Source organism: Aristolochia californica, unplaced genomic scaffold (assembly GCF_029961685.1).
Source record: "Aristolochia californica isolate CCGP_79_NKW_82.1479 unplaced genomic scaffold, dmAriCali1.0.hap1 SCAF_8, whole genome shotgun sequence".
NCBI classification, from domain to species: domain Eukaryota; kingdom Viridiplantae; phylum Streptophyta; class Magnoliopsida; order Piperales; family Aristolochiaceae; genus Aristolochia; species Aristolochia californica.
The window spans coordinates 37,302,357-37,320,505 of record NW_027182279.1 but is presented as its reverse complement, the minus strand read 5'-3'; the positions used below and the strand labels follow the sequence as shown (position 1 = coordinate 37,320,505).

Below are 18,149 nucleotides of genomic sequence, written 5' to 3'. Positions count from 1 at the left end.
AGCAAGACAGAGAACCTCACACGAGGCTTATTCATCCTAAAGCTACAACTCGTAAAAAAGACATTCATCCTTTGTAAATCCTCTCCCAATTCCAGTCTAAGTTCCACGTTTGAGAACTAGATTTCAACATTTAATCAAGATCTTACTTTTGACTGCAAGTGCCTGACGAATCTATCCGAAACCGAAGTCTCACGGAAACGATAACACTGGGAACTGTGGTGAGATGGTATAAGATTGTAAAGGCATGCATGAATCTGAGGAAACAGGAGCTTATAGAATCAAAATTCCCATTCTTTAACAGCAGTGGAGTTCTTTATAGAATCTAAGGAGGTGGCAGCTTCTGTCTTTTCTTAATTTTTCTATCAGAAGGGGTGCATGAACTCAGTTGGGTTCTTGCCAGTTTCTCCATTTTAATCACTTTTAGAACCTTTTGGATCTCAATATAAAAACAACTGATAGTGTAATGCAACAGGCGGTTGATCTGATCGTGCGTGACGAGACCCATTTTTTCCCCTTTCATATTCATTATTATAAACGATTAAATAATACCTGTTTCACTCGGTTAGGTAACACGAAAAAGAAACAGGAAGACGAAGAAAGGAGAAAAGCTTTGGCCAATTGGAACGAAGGATGGTGATGAATAAGAACTGCAACTATAAGGAGATTCCATTCAACCTTCTGGAAGACACTGTTGAATTGAATCTGAAAAAGTAATATTTACTGTTCACTGACCGAAGCTTGAAAGTGGGCTTTAATGGCGATATCATTAGTCGACCTTGTTAGACTGACGAGAGACCGGTTCGACTGCAAAGAACTTCGTTGGATTTGAAACACGGGCTTCTCAATTCTGTTCCCCTTTCTGGATTCTTTGGATTTGAAACCGATGAATCTGCAGTGCTTTGTTTTGGACGGAACAGGCACTTCAAGGTCTTGCAGGTGGAAAAGACAAAGAGCCACGGAATTAGGGTTAGGTGTTATCCCTATGAAAACTAGTTACGTGGGTGAAAAAGGTCTAACCTTTTTCTCCGATTCTTCCTAACCCCATCTTGGTAACCTTAGTCCATCCCCCTTTTGGCCTACGACACATCCAATCTTTTACATTGAATTTTTTTAAAAACCTAACTTGACCCGAAACCTGTTAAGTTGTGGAGTTTAATTAACGCCTTATGCAAAGTCGATTTTAAAGGACGATATATTGATTGTTGTTTCATTAAGGATAATATGGAGATTTCACACTTGTATTTCGATAACCCTTATTTTCTCTTCATATTTGGGGGTGCTGCTATTGGGTTATCATTGAGGATCATGAGTTGTGGGAGAGAGGTTAGAAAAAAACAGTTGAGTGTGTACGATTTCTTTTGTAAACTACTTCATCATTATAGTGGCGAAAGACAAGACATAGTTAAACCTTGAGGCGAACGATCCTCAAAGTGTAAAAAAAAGAACATATAATATACCCTCAGAGTCGTCCTAATAAGTAAGAGAGCTAAGTTCAAGAGTCCTACAAATCGTATCCTCGGACCGATCCTCCAGCCAAAGCGAGCCAATTTTCATCCAATAATGTTCAAAAGCATTTGGTTAAGCAAACAAAATGGATACATGAGCTTCCCCTTATCTAATTAAGGTTTAGGGTCAATCTAATTTGAATTAGTTACCCTTGTAAGCTTGCTCACATAAAGAGGATAAATAAGTCCTTTTGAGGCTCTTATGTGCTTGCATGTATAAGAAAGAGCTATTTACCCACATGCTTGCAGGGAATGTTTGGCCGCCATCGAGGACCGTCAAGAGTGGAATCAATGGTCCAAAATGTCCCACTTTCTGATCCTTCTCGAAAGTTTTCTCTAGGTCAAAGCTGAGGTTCTCGATGTCGCAATTTCTGTATAGCCAATGGTGGAAATTGAGTCATCTCTGAAATCTTTCCAAATAAAAAAACTAGTTATCAAGGTTTGTTTCCCGTCAAAGTTGACAAAGCTGTTCTTTCTTGTCAATGGCGTCGTGTGCAAGACATCTCGGGGAATTTGCCATGAAAAACCCCTTGACTGTCTCTCTCAGCGGCAATGAAATGAATTCCAACCGTCAGACCTGACCGTTTTAATGGAGTAAAAATGTTTTTTAGTTTTTAGTCGCCAGAACCTGATGCATCTGCATGCGTTAAAAACCCTTAATCCTGCATGCTCAGGGAAACAATGGGGGATGCTGTTTCACAACGCGAAGCTTCGCTGAAGAACATAGGAAAGACTAAGGAGGAGAGACATTACAGAGGGGTGCGGAGGCGGCCGTGGGGGAAATTCGCCTCTGAGATTCGAGACCCCAGCCGGCAAGGTGGTCGGATTTGGCTAGGAACGTTCAGTACGCCGGAGGAGGCAGCGCGAGCCTACGATCGGGCTGCTTACAAGATGCGAGGTCCGCAGGCGATCCTCAACTTCCCTAACGAACATTTCTATCTAACCCCAAACTCCCCTCCACCTGTTTCTTCCTATTCGTCTCCATTTTCGGTTGGAACGTCTTCTTCCTCTTTCAGCACTTGTGGGTACCAACTGCAGTCGTCATCGTCGCCGTCTTCTTCTTCTTCATCTGCTCGAGGAGAGACGGTGCAGGAGAGTACATATCGAAGCTGGCACCCAAATCAGGTTTTCGAAATCGAGTATGAGGACAATAAGTTGCTGGATGAGCTTCTTTCCGTAGAGGAGGACGATAAACGCCATTAGCGTAGCATGCCACAGTAAGACTCGTTAAATTTAATTCGTTCGATTAGATCAAATTCCATTTGATTTGTTGAACTACTTTCGTACCACTTTCGTCCTGTTCAAGATTTTGATAGGATTGATGAATTTGTTTCGAACTGCCTCACAATCTGTAATACGCGATTCCTGTCCTCTGGATTATGCGACGTTGTCTATTATTTTCTGCCTCTATTTGTCTCATTTTTGCTTCATCGTCCTCGTTCAAATCAGTTTTAGCTTCAGAATCTTTTCATATTATCAAACACCTGGCGACACCTTGCTGAATATTATGTTTGAGATAGAAAATGAAGGGATGGGCTTGCTCTTATGATGGATTCTTCTTTTTAGTTTTTTACTGAAATTATTTTTTTCATTGTAATTTATAATAATGTAACATGGCTAGATATACCAGTATTTCAAGCCAAAAACAAGTTCCTTCTGGTGATGTTATTTGAGTGGAAATTTCTTTTCTTTGATGATAACATGAAGAATAATCAAGTTATGAAAGATGCTTTTATATGTTATGTCACTAATATCAGGAGTAGGTTGTTGATCAATGAGGTCAAGATTTGTACAATATAGAGAGCTGCCAACCAGCTACCAAAATCAAGGAAAAGAACTCAACCATTGCATCACTGGAAGAGCTACTAATCTTATGATCAGCACACAAAAAACACCGGAAACTAATCTACGAAAGGTAATGGATTGTAGAAAATATCGTGGAAATTTTAAAAAAACTTCAACTATGAAGCAAAGTCTAAATCTAGTTGGCTACTTGTATAAAAAGACTAGATTTTAATCTGGTACTAGACAAATGAAATGTAAAAAAAAAGTCCTATTTTCTCTCCTTTTCAATTGCTATTGCCAGAAAAATCCTTTCGACGCGAGGCACTCTCACTACTTAATAATCCTCCAATAACAAAGGCCTCAATTATGCATTTTAATTGATGTTGCGCAGATAGATAAGGGATAAACATAATCTTTTCGGATAAGATCCCATTGAATTTATCTTATCGTGTAAAACTTATCTTATATATTATAAATTGTTGAAATACCACCCATACTCAATTGCAAAGGTGTAGTTCATTTCATCTTCTAATGTGGTTCAGTTCAACATCTACATGGTATTAGAGCAGATCGATCTTCTGCATATGTTGTCCTCTGAAATTTCTTTTCCGCTTCCTCTACCTCTCCACACGTAACTCACTCTCTACCACACCTTCCCAAGCTGAACCACCTGGACGATTCACTCTCGATTTTGTCCGCCTCACCCTCTCCCTCTCCCCCTTCACTGTTACCTCGCTCTTTGCTGATATCGAGACAAAAAAAAAACTCTCCTCTAACCCCAAGCCAAACCTCCCCAACACCCTCATGCATTCTTCCTTTTGTCGTCCTTTAGACTTCCCATCAACGATGCATCCCTCACTATCGACCAGTCATTGTTGTCGCCTCCACCATCTCCCTCTCCCACCATCACACTAGACCTGACCTCCGCCTGCCACACCTCCAATAGTTCCACCGCATAGCTCACCAACACCACATGTGGGTCTCTCCAAGTAGAATCAGCTGACACCATCTCCTCCTCCACAATCCAGCCTTCACTCTTCTCCCGATGCCAATTTCCCTCCAAAATCCCTCCACCATGATGCTGCCACTAGCTTCACCTCTCCAATCTATCGCCATTTCCCACTATTGTTGTCACCTGCCACCGCTGTGCGCTCTGTCGGCAACCACCCCGCCGGCACCCCACCAGGCTCCCCCAACGTTGTCTTGGCAGAACCACACCACGAGAACCCCCCTTTGCAGCTACCAGTGCCGATGCTCTTCCACATATCTTCACCAGACGATGCGACTCCATCTGCCCCAGCCGCTACGAGTGCCACTGCTATTCTACATCTCTTCACTTGACGATGTAAATTTGTTTGCCCCACTCACTATTAGTTCCGTTGTTCTTCCACATCTCTTCACTGGACGATGCAATTTCGTCTGCCCCAACCGCTTGTTTTTCGCATCTTTTCATCGAACGATGTGCTTCCGTCTACCCAGCCGCTACCAGTGCCACTACTCTTCCTCCGGATGATGTGATTTCGTCCACCCCAACTGCTACCAGTGCCACTGTTCTTTCACATCTCTTCTCTGAACGACGCGATTTTGTTTGCCCCAGCCACTTCTAGTGCCGCTACCCTTCCTTCGGATGATGTGATTCTGTCCACCCCAACTGCTACTAGTGCCATTGTTCTTTCACATCTCTTCTCTGGACGATGTGATTTTGTTTGCCCCAGCCACTACTAGTGTCGCTACCCTTCTACATCTCTTCACCATACGTGCGATTATGTCTGCCCCTACCGCTTCTCCTCTACATCTCTTCCCTGGACGATGAGATTCCGTCTGCCCCAACCGCTACTAGTGCCACTGCTCTTCTACATCTTTTCATCGAATGAAGCGATTCTATCCACCCAAGATGTTACCAATGTTAATGCTCTTCCCGTCCTTTTACTTCCACGGACCCTCGAAACAAATCTCCTACATAGGCAGTGCCAAGTTCATACTTTCAGTTGTTACGAGACAAGATTATCCTCTCTAATAAGTGACTTATCATGAGGGGGCATCATAATGGATAAACATAATCCCTTCAATTATCAGATAAGATCTTATTGGATTTATCCCATGTTGTATTTATCTTATCATGTAAAGTTTATCTTCTCTATTCTAAATTGTATAAATACTACCCTTACTCAATTGTAAAGGTGTACCTTTAGTTCATCTTCTAATGTCGTTCAATTCAACATCTAGCACAAACACCACCCCTAAGTTTAGGAGGGGGGGGGGTGGTTAGTCTGCGATGAACTTGAAATGAAGTGAAGATTTCAATTCATCTTAAATGAATTTATTCAACTTCAACTCATTCTTGGGTGTTAGTATAGACGAGTTCAAGTGCATTGGAAAACATATTCTAGTGTTAGTGCCCCAAAATGAAAAATATGATATATACATGAGAATGAGTAATTTTTTGTAATATACTTAAATAGAACATATACCTAAATAGATAATTAACCAAAATAAGCATGGTTACTACACTTATAAGTGATTTAATGTGTAGTATTAAAATATATTAATAAATTAATTAATGAAATACTATATTATATTACTTAATGATTACAATTTATTATAAATTAATATAATAAGTATGTGTGACTAGAATAAATTATAAAAATAAAAAATAAAGTAAAAAATAACAAAAAAAAAATAATAAATAAATAAATAAAATTTTAATAACATAAGATATATTTTAACATTTAAAATCAATAATTTAATACAATAATAAAAAATAATAAATAAATAAATAAATAATTTTATCTATAACATAATATATATTTTCACGTATTATTAATTAATAAAATATTGCCACAAAATTTAAAAACATTGGCTTAATTAATTATAGCAATGGGATAATTAAACCAAAACAATTTATCAAATGTTTATTTTAACAATATTATAATTATGACTATTAAATTACTAATTTAATACAGTAATTACAACATGAATATACTGAATAGAGAAAAATAATTATTTTATAAATAAAAAATATGGATTATTATTTTTATGTCGCTGGTTTAATTTTTCCTAAGTTTGGAAAAATTAAACCAGCTTCGTCTTCCTCACAGCACTCCGATGCGTCGTCTTCCTCACAGCACCGATTAGGGCGGGAGACAACGGCGGGCCAGCAGGCATCGGCAACGGAAGCGGCGCTCCGACGGTACGCCGAGAGGGAGAAGAGAGGGAGGTCGAGAGGCTTTGCGACAGAGGATTGACCTCCTGTGCTTTGCGACGGAGGCCGAGAGGGAGAAGATACAGGAAAAACAATTTGGGGGAGGAAGGCCGATTGAGAGAAAAAAATTTCGGGAGAGGAAGCCGATAGAGGGAGAACTGAGCGAAATGAGGGAAAAAATTTCGTTTGGGGGAGGGAGAAACAAGTCCCGCGTGCGATTCATGTGGATAATTTGCAAAATAGATATGAAACACGATTCCCACATTTTTGCCTAAGAAGATTACTTGACGTGATTCAAATGAAGAGGAGATCATTTTGGACTAACGGCCTAATCGAATGAAAGGAGTAATGTGGGAGTAATTTTTGTCTGATTCATTTCGGACTAACCCCCCCTTAGTCAAGATGTTAAGAATCCATTGATCTATAAATTAAATCTGGATCAATATGCGGCATGGAATTAAAGAAATCAACTTCCAGTCTCTCAATTAATTGGGAATGGAGGAAGAGACCATTTCTCTTGTGATTGATATCTAAATACAAAACAATCTACCAAACTAATGTGCATCCATGTTCCCTCAAAGGTTAAAATTTGGCAACGACCATTTCTCTTGTGATTTATATCAAATTTGGCAACTTCATGTAAGACAGTAATTCAAAACAAAAGAATTGAGTTCCGTAGAAGAAAATTTTCATAGACGAAAGTTAGAAGTCATTGGCGAAACCTTTCTAGTAAAAATTCATTGGAAGAGTTCGCTTGAGCATTTCCACTTCTATAGGTTTCTTCAACAAATTCTCTCACTGCAACAATTCCGAATCTCTACTAGTTTGCTAGTAGAAAATTCAAAAACTTTGCTAGTACTAAAACATTAATTCACGACTGATGTTTGATAGTTTTCCAGCAAAATAATAAATCTTGCCAGTAGAAATCTAAATTTTACTAGTGAACTTCTCCATTTAATTAGAATAAAGATTGAAACAAAAAAAATTAAAAAAATTGTGAATTAATATTATAATTCATTTGTGTCAAAAATCTAAAAGTGAAAATTATAATTCTCTGAGAAATATTAAAATTTTTTTTGGTGAATTTCTCATGTTTTTGGCAGAAGGAATTATTAAATAAAATTTTTCTATTTTGTATTTTACCCTATTGAATAATATAATAGAAAATAACGGTAAAATGAAAATTTTTTATCATAAAAAATAATTAAATTATAAAATTTGTACAAGTAAATTAATAATCCAAAAAAATATGATAAAATAAAAAATTATCGTAAAAAAATAATTAAATTATAGAAAAATGTAAAAATAAAAAAATTTAAAAGTAAAAAAATCTTTAAAAATCTTTAAAAATCTATAAAAAATTTATCACATCATAATAAAAATATACATCACTCCAATTTTTTTTTTACAGATTCAAGTAAAGTGTGAAAGTCATCATATGTTCTCATCATGCAACACCTATCCTCATAGTCCTCTTATAAAGACTTCAATCTCTCATAAGCCTTACGATGAATATCCATCAACTGCTCTTGAATCAAGTGGTAAAAAACCCTCAACTTCTCATTAGTCTAGCTTGAAACTTCTTAAGTCATGCAAAACTCATCCTCCAATTATGACATACAAGAAGATAATCCTCAAGCCATCTTGGGAGTAGGAAATGGAGCTAAACTCAATCGCTTGATACACCCAAAATTGGGACCACATACACTCTACATTATTTTCACGCTCATCAACTGATGCACCACCCCCATCTACCTCTCACACCGACCCCTACTTGTCATCTTTTTAAAGATAACATAACATAAATAATATTACTCTCCCTTAAAGTAGAACATATAAATAAAATTAATCTTAAAGTTATAACTATACTTACATATTGTTCTTCAGATTCTTTAGTCCAACTGTGTGTCAATTAATGAGTAATCCTAAATTGCTCAATCTCAGAAATATTTTTACAATAAAAAACTTAAAATACAAGAGCAAGTGTGTTACATTAATAATAAACTAAAAAAAAAACTTTAATTTGTTAACTATAAGTTGACTCCCATATTGCTATTGATGATAACAAAACTTAATTGATCTGACAATTTACAAAACCAAATATTTTAGATAATTCATCTTCAAGTGTCAATGCCTCTCAAGTGGAAACAAAAAAAATTACTTCATTGTTATGTAGAGATTTACTGGTTCGTCACTTTTTACAAGAGAAGTTTAAAAAAAGAAATTGAAACCCAGAAAAGAGCAAGCAACTAGAGTTCTCGCCAACCAGCCTTTTAGAGGAAGACTCTTTCTTTTATTAAACTAGAAAGTCAAAAACCTTTTAACACCTTGAAGAATTGGGGAAACCAGTTTAGGAAAAAGGCTGAAGAATGGAGAAGGAAAACACTAGAGTTTTTAAACAAAAAAAGAGCGACATTCATGAGGTCTAAAGTTTCAAAATGATCAAACCTACTCAAGACCTCAAATGACCAACTAGAGTTAGAATATAACAATAATCTCTTGGGGAGATTGGTATTATAAAAAGCATGTATTGAACTATACATGGCTTAAAGGTAGCCAAAATCTCTTTGTGTAATTCATGCTATTAGAGCTTTAAATAGTGGAATTTTCCAAGGAAGAGTTCTTGGGCGATAAATACCAATAAGGGAACATCGGTCACAATTTTTTTTTGTCTCCTATGGTGTGTGTATTTTTTTTTTTTTTACATTGAAATTGCTTTGATGCATGGTTTTTTAATACACACAATACTTAGCTTTAATTTGAAATTCTCAATTCACCCTCTTGATAAGCCACTTAAGGCCAACAATTGGTATTAGAGTAGGTCAAACACTTATTTGAAATCAAAATCCTCCAGGTGTTGAAAAAGATTAAATGACATCTTAAGATAAATTGCTCATTCTCGCGGACAATCTACCAACCATCCACCTTTGTTCAATGGAACAAATTATAAATATTGGAAGGTAAGAATGGAGTTTTACTTTGAATCTATAGATTGGGACATGTGTTAAGTGTTGGAAGATAGGCCCAAACTCACACAACCAAGGAAGACCCACATATTTTTAAGAGTATTATAAGATGAGTCACACAACCAAGGAAGACCCACAAGATGGGCCCAAACACATAAGAAGTAGGACCCACCATGATTACCACGAGCTGATATCCTTATCACATAAGTTGGAAGATCAAGATGGACTGACAAAGATATCTTTATCTTATGGCCATGTCCTAGAAGAGTTTTAGTTTGAGTTATGTTTGTCTTTTATCAATATTGAGCTATTTAATTATGCTGGGACTTATCTTTAAGTGTTAGAGTTTGGGTGTAAATAGGACAAATATAGTTTTATTGTAATTGGACTTTACTACCTTCCTCTATTATAAATAAATATTTTTGTACTCTGATTACATCAAGTCAATGAAATATTTATCTTTTTCTTAAATTCAACAACAAGTAATCAAGAATGACTATTTTGAGCCTCAAAAGCTTAAAAATGGTATTCCGGTTACAAAGGAATTCAACGAACTAACTAGGGAAGATAAAGAATAGCCCCAGACAAACTCTTAGGCCATAAACCTCTTGTTATGTGTCTTAAGACCCAATGAGTTCAATAGGGTCTCCACATGTAAGATCACCAAAGATATTTGGGAAAAAAACTAGAGGTCACACATGAAGGAACCACTAGAGTTAAAAAAACTCTAGAATTAGCTTGTTGATAGCCCAATATAAGTAATTCAAAACGAAACTGGGTGAGTCAATAACTAAGATGAACTCTAGGTTTACTCATATAATAAATCAGTTGAATATTCTAGATGAAGAGGTTTCCTTGTATAGACAAAGCGACAAACTTCTTGAGGCACTTTAAAGTCACATGAGAATGCTAATTTTAGAACTATAAACTAGGAAGAGCTACCGGAATCCATTCTCACATATGAGAATCCTTTATTTGGGATTCAAAACCATTTGTTTTGGCAACTGGCGTGTGGCTTTTTGTTAGCTTGTCTTGTTCTGATGCCCAGTTCTTTTTATCACATTGGTGTCACATACGTTACCGATTTGGAACGTATCGGATTTAGGTTCCTTAACGTCATCCCGGGTCGGGCGAAGAATTGGTCCGGGTTGTAGTTCCGGCTTCCAATTGGATGACCCTCCAGACAAAGCGACATGTGACGACATTCCAGAGCTTTGTCTTCTTTGTCTTCTAGAAAGCTCGGCAGTTCTACGGTAACACAACGAATTAGCTAAACTCCTTTATAAAGAGGCTTGTAATTGGCAATATCGTGTGGAAACCCTATCCCGTAGCTCCAGTGGAACGCTATACCTCTCAGTCCCTCCCTTTGACTTCCTCTACCGGATCTTGTGCGTTATCTCTTCTTATCTCTTCGAGGTATGTCTGCTCTTTGAAATATGCTTCTTCTAGATTCTGCTTTATCCATTTTTTGTTCTCATTTGATGATTAGAAGATTCCTGTGTTTGTACAGTAGATTCTCTTGTGTTAAGTTCTAATTACACTTTTATCCGAGTGTTATGATACCAGAACTAACAAAATTTCTTTAGGGTTTAACAACGTCCAGTATACTGGATTCCTTGATCTTGTTTACTTGCTTCTAACTTGTTATGCTACGCACTTTATTAGTCGTTTTAGCTGAAGTCCTTGGTTTAATTTAAATTTCATAATAATCTCCTTTGCCACACATTTGGATTTCTTTTGGAAATGGTCTTGTTTAAGATTTTTGTTTTGGTTATCACAGTTTTGGGAACAAACATATTGCACATATGAGCGTCCCCATAGAAAGAATTTGAGGTCCATCGGTTTCTTTATATGTTCGATTCAATCTGTAGTGTTGTTACTGGAAAATTTGGGAAGGGAAACATCCTGATATCCAACTTTATTTTTTCCCGCTTACAGCATGTAGGTTTACTGCATAAAATTCATTGCAACTTTGGTATTTTTTTTTTTAACGTTTGACATAGTGATAATGATAACAGGGGTAATAAGTCTAGTGTAGTTACCCTATTTTATGTTTTACTAGAAGGATTCTTGGTAATTGTACAATGGTAGGCATTTATTTGAAAAGGAAGACATCAGCTTCTTTTGGTAGATTTCATAGATAGTATGATTTTATGATTTCCTCTCCTTTCTCTTTAGCTGAGAGCTGATTTGCCTATGGTTCATTTTTCCATGTAATTCCCTCACGGTCATATTTCTTCAGCAAAATGTTCTCTCTTGGTGTGAGGGAAAGTTTAGGAACTCTATAGTCTGGTTTTATAATTTGAATGTTGAAATTATTGAGGTTTTGCATTTTTTAACTTTAGGGTTAATAGCCTTCTCTTCACTGGAGATTTACAATATACATGCACCCTTTAGAAATACTGGTAATATCACTTATCCTCCAGATTTGAAATATCATTATACTTGAAAAAGGACAACATACCTTTTAAGTTCTAATTTTAGAATACCTTTGTTTTTTGCTCTAAATGTTGGTAACACTTGCACACGCAACCCTAACCCTGGGTGAGACTTCGACCCAAGATCTTACACTAGAAGCCCCCATCTGTGACCATTGAGCTAAAGGCCCCAAGTCATTTTATAATATTGTTTTGTAAATAAAGATATTCTTCTTTGTCACTCGTGAGACAACCTTGATTTCTGTCATTCTTTCAGTTTTCCAGTGAGGAAGGAGGCCCTCTCCTTCTCTCTCTTTTGCTGGGAGACAAGGGAGATGAACAAAAATAGGAAGATTCCTGCCTCTTCTCTCTTCTGAAATTAGGATGGGTTGCCTTCTCTCTCTCTCTCTCTCTCTCTCTCTCTCTCTCTCTCTCTCTCGCTCTTTTCAAGGATTTAGTGGGCTTGTATCTCATTTTCATAGAAAAAGGAGACATTGGGGTTGAATGTAATGAAACTTCAGCATCATGTGGGTGATTGTAGTTTAGTGTAATTAACCATAATTTTATTTTTCTATGTGATTTCTTGAGAGTGTCTAACATACGAGTTCTCTATCTTTTTCAAGGATAATGGCTACAGTGCAATTCTCTGCTTCTTCCTTTACTACCAGGAGCTTGCCTTCTTTTGAAGGTCTTCGTCCTTTTACTGTTAAGGTTTCTTCAATCACACCTTCCCGTGAAGCACTTAGTCAGAGGTCATACCGTGGTCTTGTTGTAAAAGCTGCCACTGTTGTTGCACCCAAGGTATAGTTTTTTTTTTAATTATAATTTCCTTTTTTTATTGGTGTATCATATTTTTTAAATACTGTCAGCTCAACTAGCTATGAAATTCAAGTGCTTGTCAGTTCTCTTTGAAGCTGACAGAAGCCTTTCATTCAATGAATAATTTTGGAAGAGATTCTTATTTTTCCACACGGCGGTGTTGGTTTTTATTCCCTTTTGGAGATATATCTCTCTTAATATTGTTCATGACAAGCTTGGCATCATTGTTTCAGATGTTCATGGTATTGGTTTCATGATAGGCCAAGACATCTGATACCATATATTACTTTTTGTAGCCTATCTTGTGCTAAATTCCTACTATCTTGGTTCTGAGTAGCTGTCTGATCTATTGAGAATCTATAGGTGGGTTGTTCTGTTGGATCTGCAGCTTGTTGAACTCATCCCCTTTCTACTATAATTGAAGACGAGCACATTAGTGAACTTAAAACTTCCTATTTATTAGTATATTCAGAAATTTGAACATCAACTTTCCGCAAGCATCCTTTCATCATTGCACTCTCTTTGAATATTTACTTGTGATACTCAGATCATATTTAATTTGATGATGTATGTATCTTCATAGGTTTCTGAGTGTAATTTAGTACTCTGATTCTCCATTAGTTTTGTTTGCCTTTCTGAGGCATGGCATGAGCTTCAAAAAATTTTAACTAGACCTTTTTTTCCCATATCGACAATGTTATCATATATCTTTTTCCTGATATTTTGCAGTATACCTCCATCAAGCCATTGGGAGACAGAGTGCTGGTTAAAATCAAGATAGCTGAGGAGACAAGTGTTGGTGGTATATTGCTCCCTACATCTGCTCAAACAAAACCACAAGGAGGTGAGGTGGTGGCTGTTGGAGAGGGAAGAACAATTGGAAAGAATAAGGTGGATATTAGTGTTCAGGTAGGAAATTGGCTCAAACTGATACCATATGCAATTAATGTGTCATCAGTTTCACTTGGATTTTATGTGGCAGTCTGCAAAATTGCTGTTCTTGGATCTTAATTGTTATATGGAATTAGCATATATTTAGTCACTGGCTTTGCTTTTATTGGAAGGCTACTTCATGGATATTGAACAATTAAGTTGTAGGTGGTTTCTGCATTTGATACTCAGCTAGAGGGATTTACCAAATTAACATTTTCAGCCTGTTTGGATAAATAGTATTCAGCACTACAATGAATCTTAAGGAAGTGACTGCTAGTGAAAATGAAAAGCTGAATAGAACTTTTTAACTGACAAGCACAAAGAAACAACAACAAGAAACTGAAACAAACTCTCAACAAAGAAACAACATATAGTAGGTTAATTTGCTTTTTTGTTTTCATACAGTAGTCATTCAATAGTGGCTAAAAAGGAGCTAACTAGTATTTGACCCTGTTTCTCTAGTCTTATCTGTTGCTTCTTAGTATATATCGAATTCTATGGCGTGTCCTGTGGTAGCATCTTAAGTGATGAGAAAGTAATGTTTGGAGGTTTAACAGGGTAGTTAATGGGTGAACTGTGGGTTGTACTTACATTGCTTTGTGGTGGCAGACTGGAACGCAGGTAGTCTACTCCAAATATGCTGGGACGGAGATAGAGCATGATGGAGCTAAGCATCTTTTACTGAAAGAGGATGACATTGTGGGTATTCTTGACACTGATGATGTCAAGGACATGAAACCACTTAATGACCGTGTCCTTATTAAGGTACGTTGCTTTAGCTTTGAAGTTATCAATGATTTTAAAGCTTATATGATTAGTTTTGCATTGTGCTTTGAAGTCAAATCTATTGCATTTAGGTTGCTGAAGTGGAAGAAAAAACTGCTGGAGGTTTGTTGCTGACTGAAGCGACCAAAGAGAAACCTTCCATTGGAACGGTAATGGCGATGCCTGGAATAGTTAATCGTTGAGAGTGTCGTGTGTAAAGAATTTCTTACCGTGTTTGACTTGCTAATTCAGGTGATAGCTGTTGGGCCGGGGCCATTGGACGAGGAGGGGAAGAGAAAGTCGCTGTCTGTTAGTCCTGGGAGCACAGTGCTGTACTCCAAGTATGCTGGAAATGAGTTTAAGAGTGGCGAAGGATCAGATTACATAGCTTTGAGAGCATCGGATGTGATGGCTGTGCTGTCGTAAAGCCATGTATATTTGGATATGAATTTGAAACCCCCCAAAAAAAAAGGTCTTGTAGAGGATAGAAACGCAGAGTTTAAGTTGGTGGAGACTGGTGTTGTTGTGCTGGTAAAGTATGATTGCACTCTCCTGAAACTGTGAAATCGGCTTCAAGTTAGAAGGTAAGGAATTTCAATCACCTGAAACTGTGAAAACGTTGTAACTCGTTCAAATGAGCTGACTTCTTTGATTTTTCAAAAAATATAGATGGATTATTTTAAAGGTCAGGCTAAACCTATCCCATCCCCCTTCCACGTCCTTGCCTAAATTTTGGCACCTTCGGATCTCGTGTGTAACCTAACTTGTTAAGAGGAAGTGGTGGAGAAATTAGGGTTTACAAACCTCTCCTTCTTAATAAGTTAAACAATATATATGATTATATACATGTCCTTACTCTCCCTTAAACTCTAGAAACCTACTCTTTATAGAAAATAATCTTCCTAAAAAATTACACAAAACTTTGTAAACTCTAAATGGTCCCTCCCCTCTCAATCAGTTGGGTTTGCTAGAATTTTCTTTTCTCTACCTATGATTCATTTGGATAAGAGTCAATTAGTTGCAAGATTCTTATTGAGATAATTTTTGTGATGAAAAAAATAGTTTTAAGTTACCAATGAGATGCATATCAACTATTCTTTGCAACTCAAAAATATCTAAAGGAAATTTCTAGCACTATATTCAAGTGGCCACTATCTGTCCACTTGGCCTTTATAAAAAGGGAAATAGACAATTCTATGCCTTTATATTGAGTTTTTTATATTGTATATTATATTTTGACAGAAATATATTCGAGTTTATTTTCCAACTCAAATTTTTTTTTGGTAATTGGAGTTTTCTACAAAGAGAAATCTATATATGAAGTAGCAAAGGTCAGACTGTAAGAGATGTTTGAACAGTAACAGAAAACTTAAACTTTCGAGCCATTTTATGCTATCAAGAACACGACTTTATACGGAGAATTATATATCAAAAGAAGTATCTGTAAGTATATTTTTTTACTTATTCAACCAATTCTTGATATGAGTTTTTCATGTGGAGATATTGATCTTAGAAGAGTCAATGGTCATGCTGGAAAAAGGAGAAATAGTACTTATGGTGAGAATCTTGTAAGTGACCGGCTTGGTGAGAATATCTGCAACTTAACTTTATGATGATATATGTTTTAGAGATAAGAAACCTCTTTGGAACTTTTCTCATATAAAATGACACTCCACTTCAATATGCTTTATTCTTTTATGGAAGACTGGATTCGATGTAATTGTGTATTGCTGCTTGATTATCACAATATAGATCTATCGGAGTTTCTTTGTAGAATCCCAATTCAGTGAGAAGATATCTTATCCTTAGGAGTTCACTAATAGTGTGTGCCATGACTCTATATTCTGCTTTTGCACTAGATCGTGCTACTACATTTTGTTTCTTGCTTTACCATGTAACCAAATTCCCTCCAACCATTGTACAAAATCCCGAAGTAGATTTTCTGTCATCCGGGGATCCGGCCCAGTCTGCATTTGAGAATCCTTTGATGTTGAAGTGACCATGGTTTTAATAGAGAAACCCTTTTCTTGGAGCTCCTTTCAGATATTGTAGTATCCTTTCAAGTGCTTGCCAATAACTAAGTTGTGGCTTATGCATGTATTGACTTACCACACTTATTGCATAAGAAATATACGGCCTTGTGACACACAGGTAAATAAGTCTTCCTACTAGTCTTTGATATTTCCCAATATCTACATCTTCTCCAGTGCCTCCACATAATTTTGTATTTGAGCCCATAGGAGTCTGCTGCTTTGTTTCCCATAATTTCCGTCTCCTCTAGTAGTTCAAGGGCATACTTCTTTTGGAATAGCATAATCCCATGTCTGAATTGTAATACTTCAATACCCAAAAAATATTTGAGTAGTCCAAGATCCTTCATCTTGAATTCAACACATATTTTTTCCTTTGTTTTCTGGATCCCCTCAGAATCACTACCAGTTAAAATGATATCATCAACATTTAAAACCATAATCACCTTACCTCTCGGTGTGTTTTCAATAAATACTGAGTGATCTCTAGAGCATCTGTAAAAGCCGGTCCATATGAAGGCTTGACTAAATATCTCAAACCATGCCCGAGGGGACTGCTTTAGACTATATAAATATTTTTTTAGGCGGCATACTGACTCCCCCTCAACCACATACCCATGTGGTTGTTGCATATAAATTTCTTCTTTAACATCACCTTTAAGAAATGCATTTTTTACAACAAGGGGGGGTTAGTGCACAATGTAAGTGCAGAGGGAAAGTGGAATACAATGAAAAGTACTTTCCCCAGGGAAAGTGAGAGGGAATGTAAAATACTTGTTTGTGTTAGTGTGTGCAATGAAAAGTGCAGTGTAAAGTACTTGTTTGTGTTAGTGTGCGCATTGGAAAGTGTGGTGTAAAGTGCATGTAGATTATTTATTAAATAAAATATTTTGATATATCTGACTATCAGAAAATTAAATTAATATTAGTAAATAAATAAAATATATTAAATATAATAATTAAACAAATACTTACTTTTATATTATTAAAATTTTAATTAAATTTTAATTTTGTAATATCTAAATATGAAATAATTATACAAATATCGTACTACACAAATATCGTAATAATAAAAATAAAAATAATACAAATATAACTCAATCACGTTTTTAATATAAAAAATTATATTTGTTCATACAAAAGTACAACACAAAAAATATTTAGTGGCGTTAAAACATAATAGTCAATAATTTTGTCACATCTGAATTGCTAAAACATCTCGATAATATGATGCGTTTATAGATTGTACTATCGACTCCCTCTGAGTACGTGCAACTAGAATAAATTATTAAAAATAAATAAATAAAAATAAAAAATAACATAAATGAATATAATAAATAAATAAATTATTTTTTAATAACATAAGATATGATTTAACATTAAAAACCACTAATTTAATACAATAATAAATAAATAATAAAATAAATAAATATATATTTATCAATAACATAATATATTTTTATGTATTATTAATTAATAATATATTGTTTCAAAATTTAAAACCATTGGTTTAATTAATTATAGTAATGGGATAATTAAACCAAATTTTTTTTATCAAATATTAATTGAACAATATTTTAATTTTGACTATTAAATCACTAATTTAATATAGTAATTATAAAATAAGTATATTAAAAAAATAAAAATAATTATTTTTTAAATAAAAAATAAATTATTATGACGGTGTAATTTTTCCTAACTTAGGAAAAATTAAACTATTGTCTTCC

The 18,149-nt window shown here is 35.7% G+C and overlaps 2 protein-coding genes across 2 annotated transcripts; both read left to right on the top strand.

The window, feature by feature from the left end:
• Positions 1 to 1,887: 1,887 nt before the first annotated feature.
• Positions 1,888 to 2,708, top strand: LOC137938448 (ethylene-responsive transcription factor ERF098-like). The gene is made up of 2 exons (XM_068783408.1): positions 1,888 to 2,054; positions 2,180 to 2,708. Exons 1-2 carry the CDS (start codon positions 1,888 to 1,890, stop codon positions 2,706 to 2,708), a joined length of 696 nt encoding a protein of 231 aa, XP_068639509.1.
• Positions 2,709 to 10,697: 7,989 nt separating this feature from the next.
• LOC137939460 (20 kDa chaperonin, chloroplastic-like) lies at positions 10,698 to 15,081 on the top strand. The gene is made up of 6 exons (XM_068784727.1): positions 10,698 to 10,874; positions 12,499 to 12,676; positions 13,424 to 13,603; positions 14,237 to 14,392; positions 14,485 to 14,562; positions 14,645 to 15,081. The coding sequence occupies exons 2-6, from the start codon at positions 12,503 to 12,505 to the stop codon at positions 14,816 to 14,818; spliced, it is 762 nt and encodes a 253-aa protein (XP_068640828.1). The 5' UTR covers positions 10,698 to 10,874; positions 12,499 to 12,502; the 3' UTR covers positions 14,819 to 15,081.
• Positions 15,082 to 18,149: the final 3,068 nt, after the last annotated feature.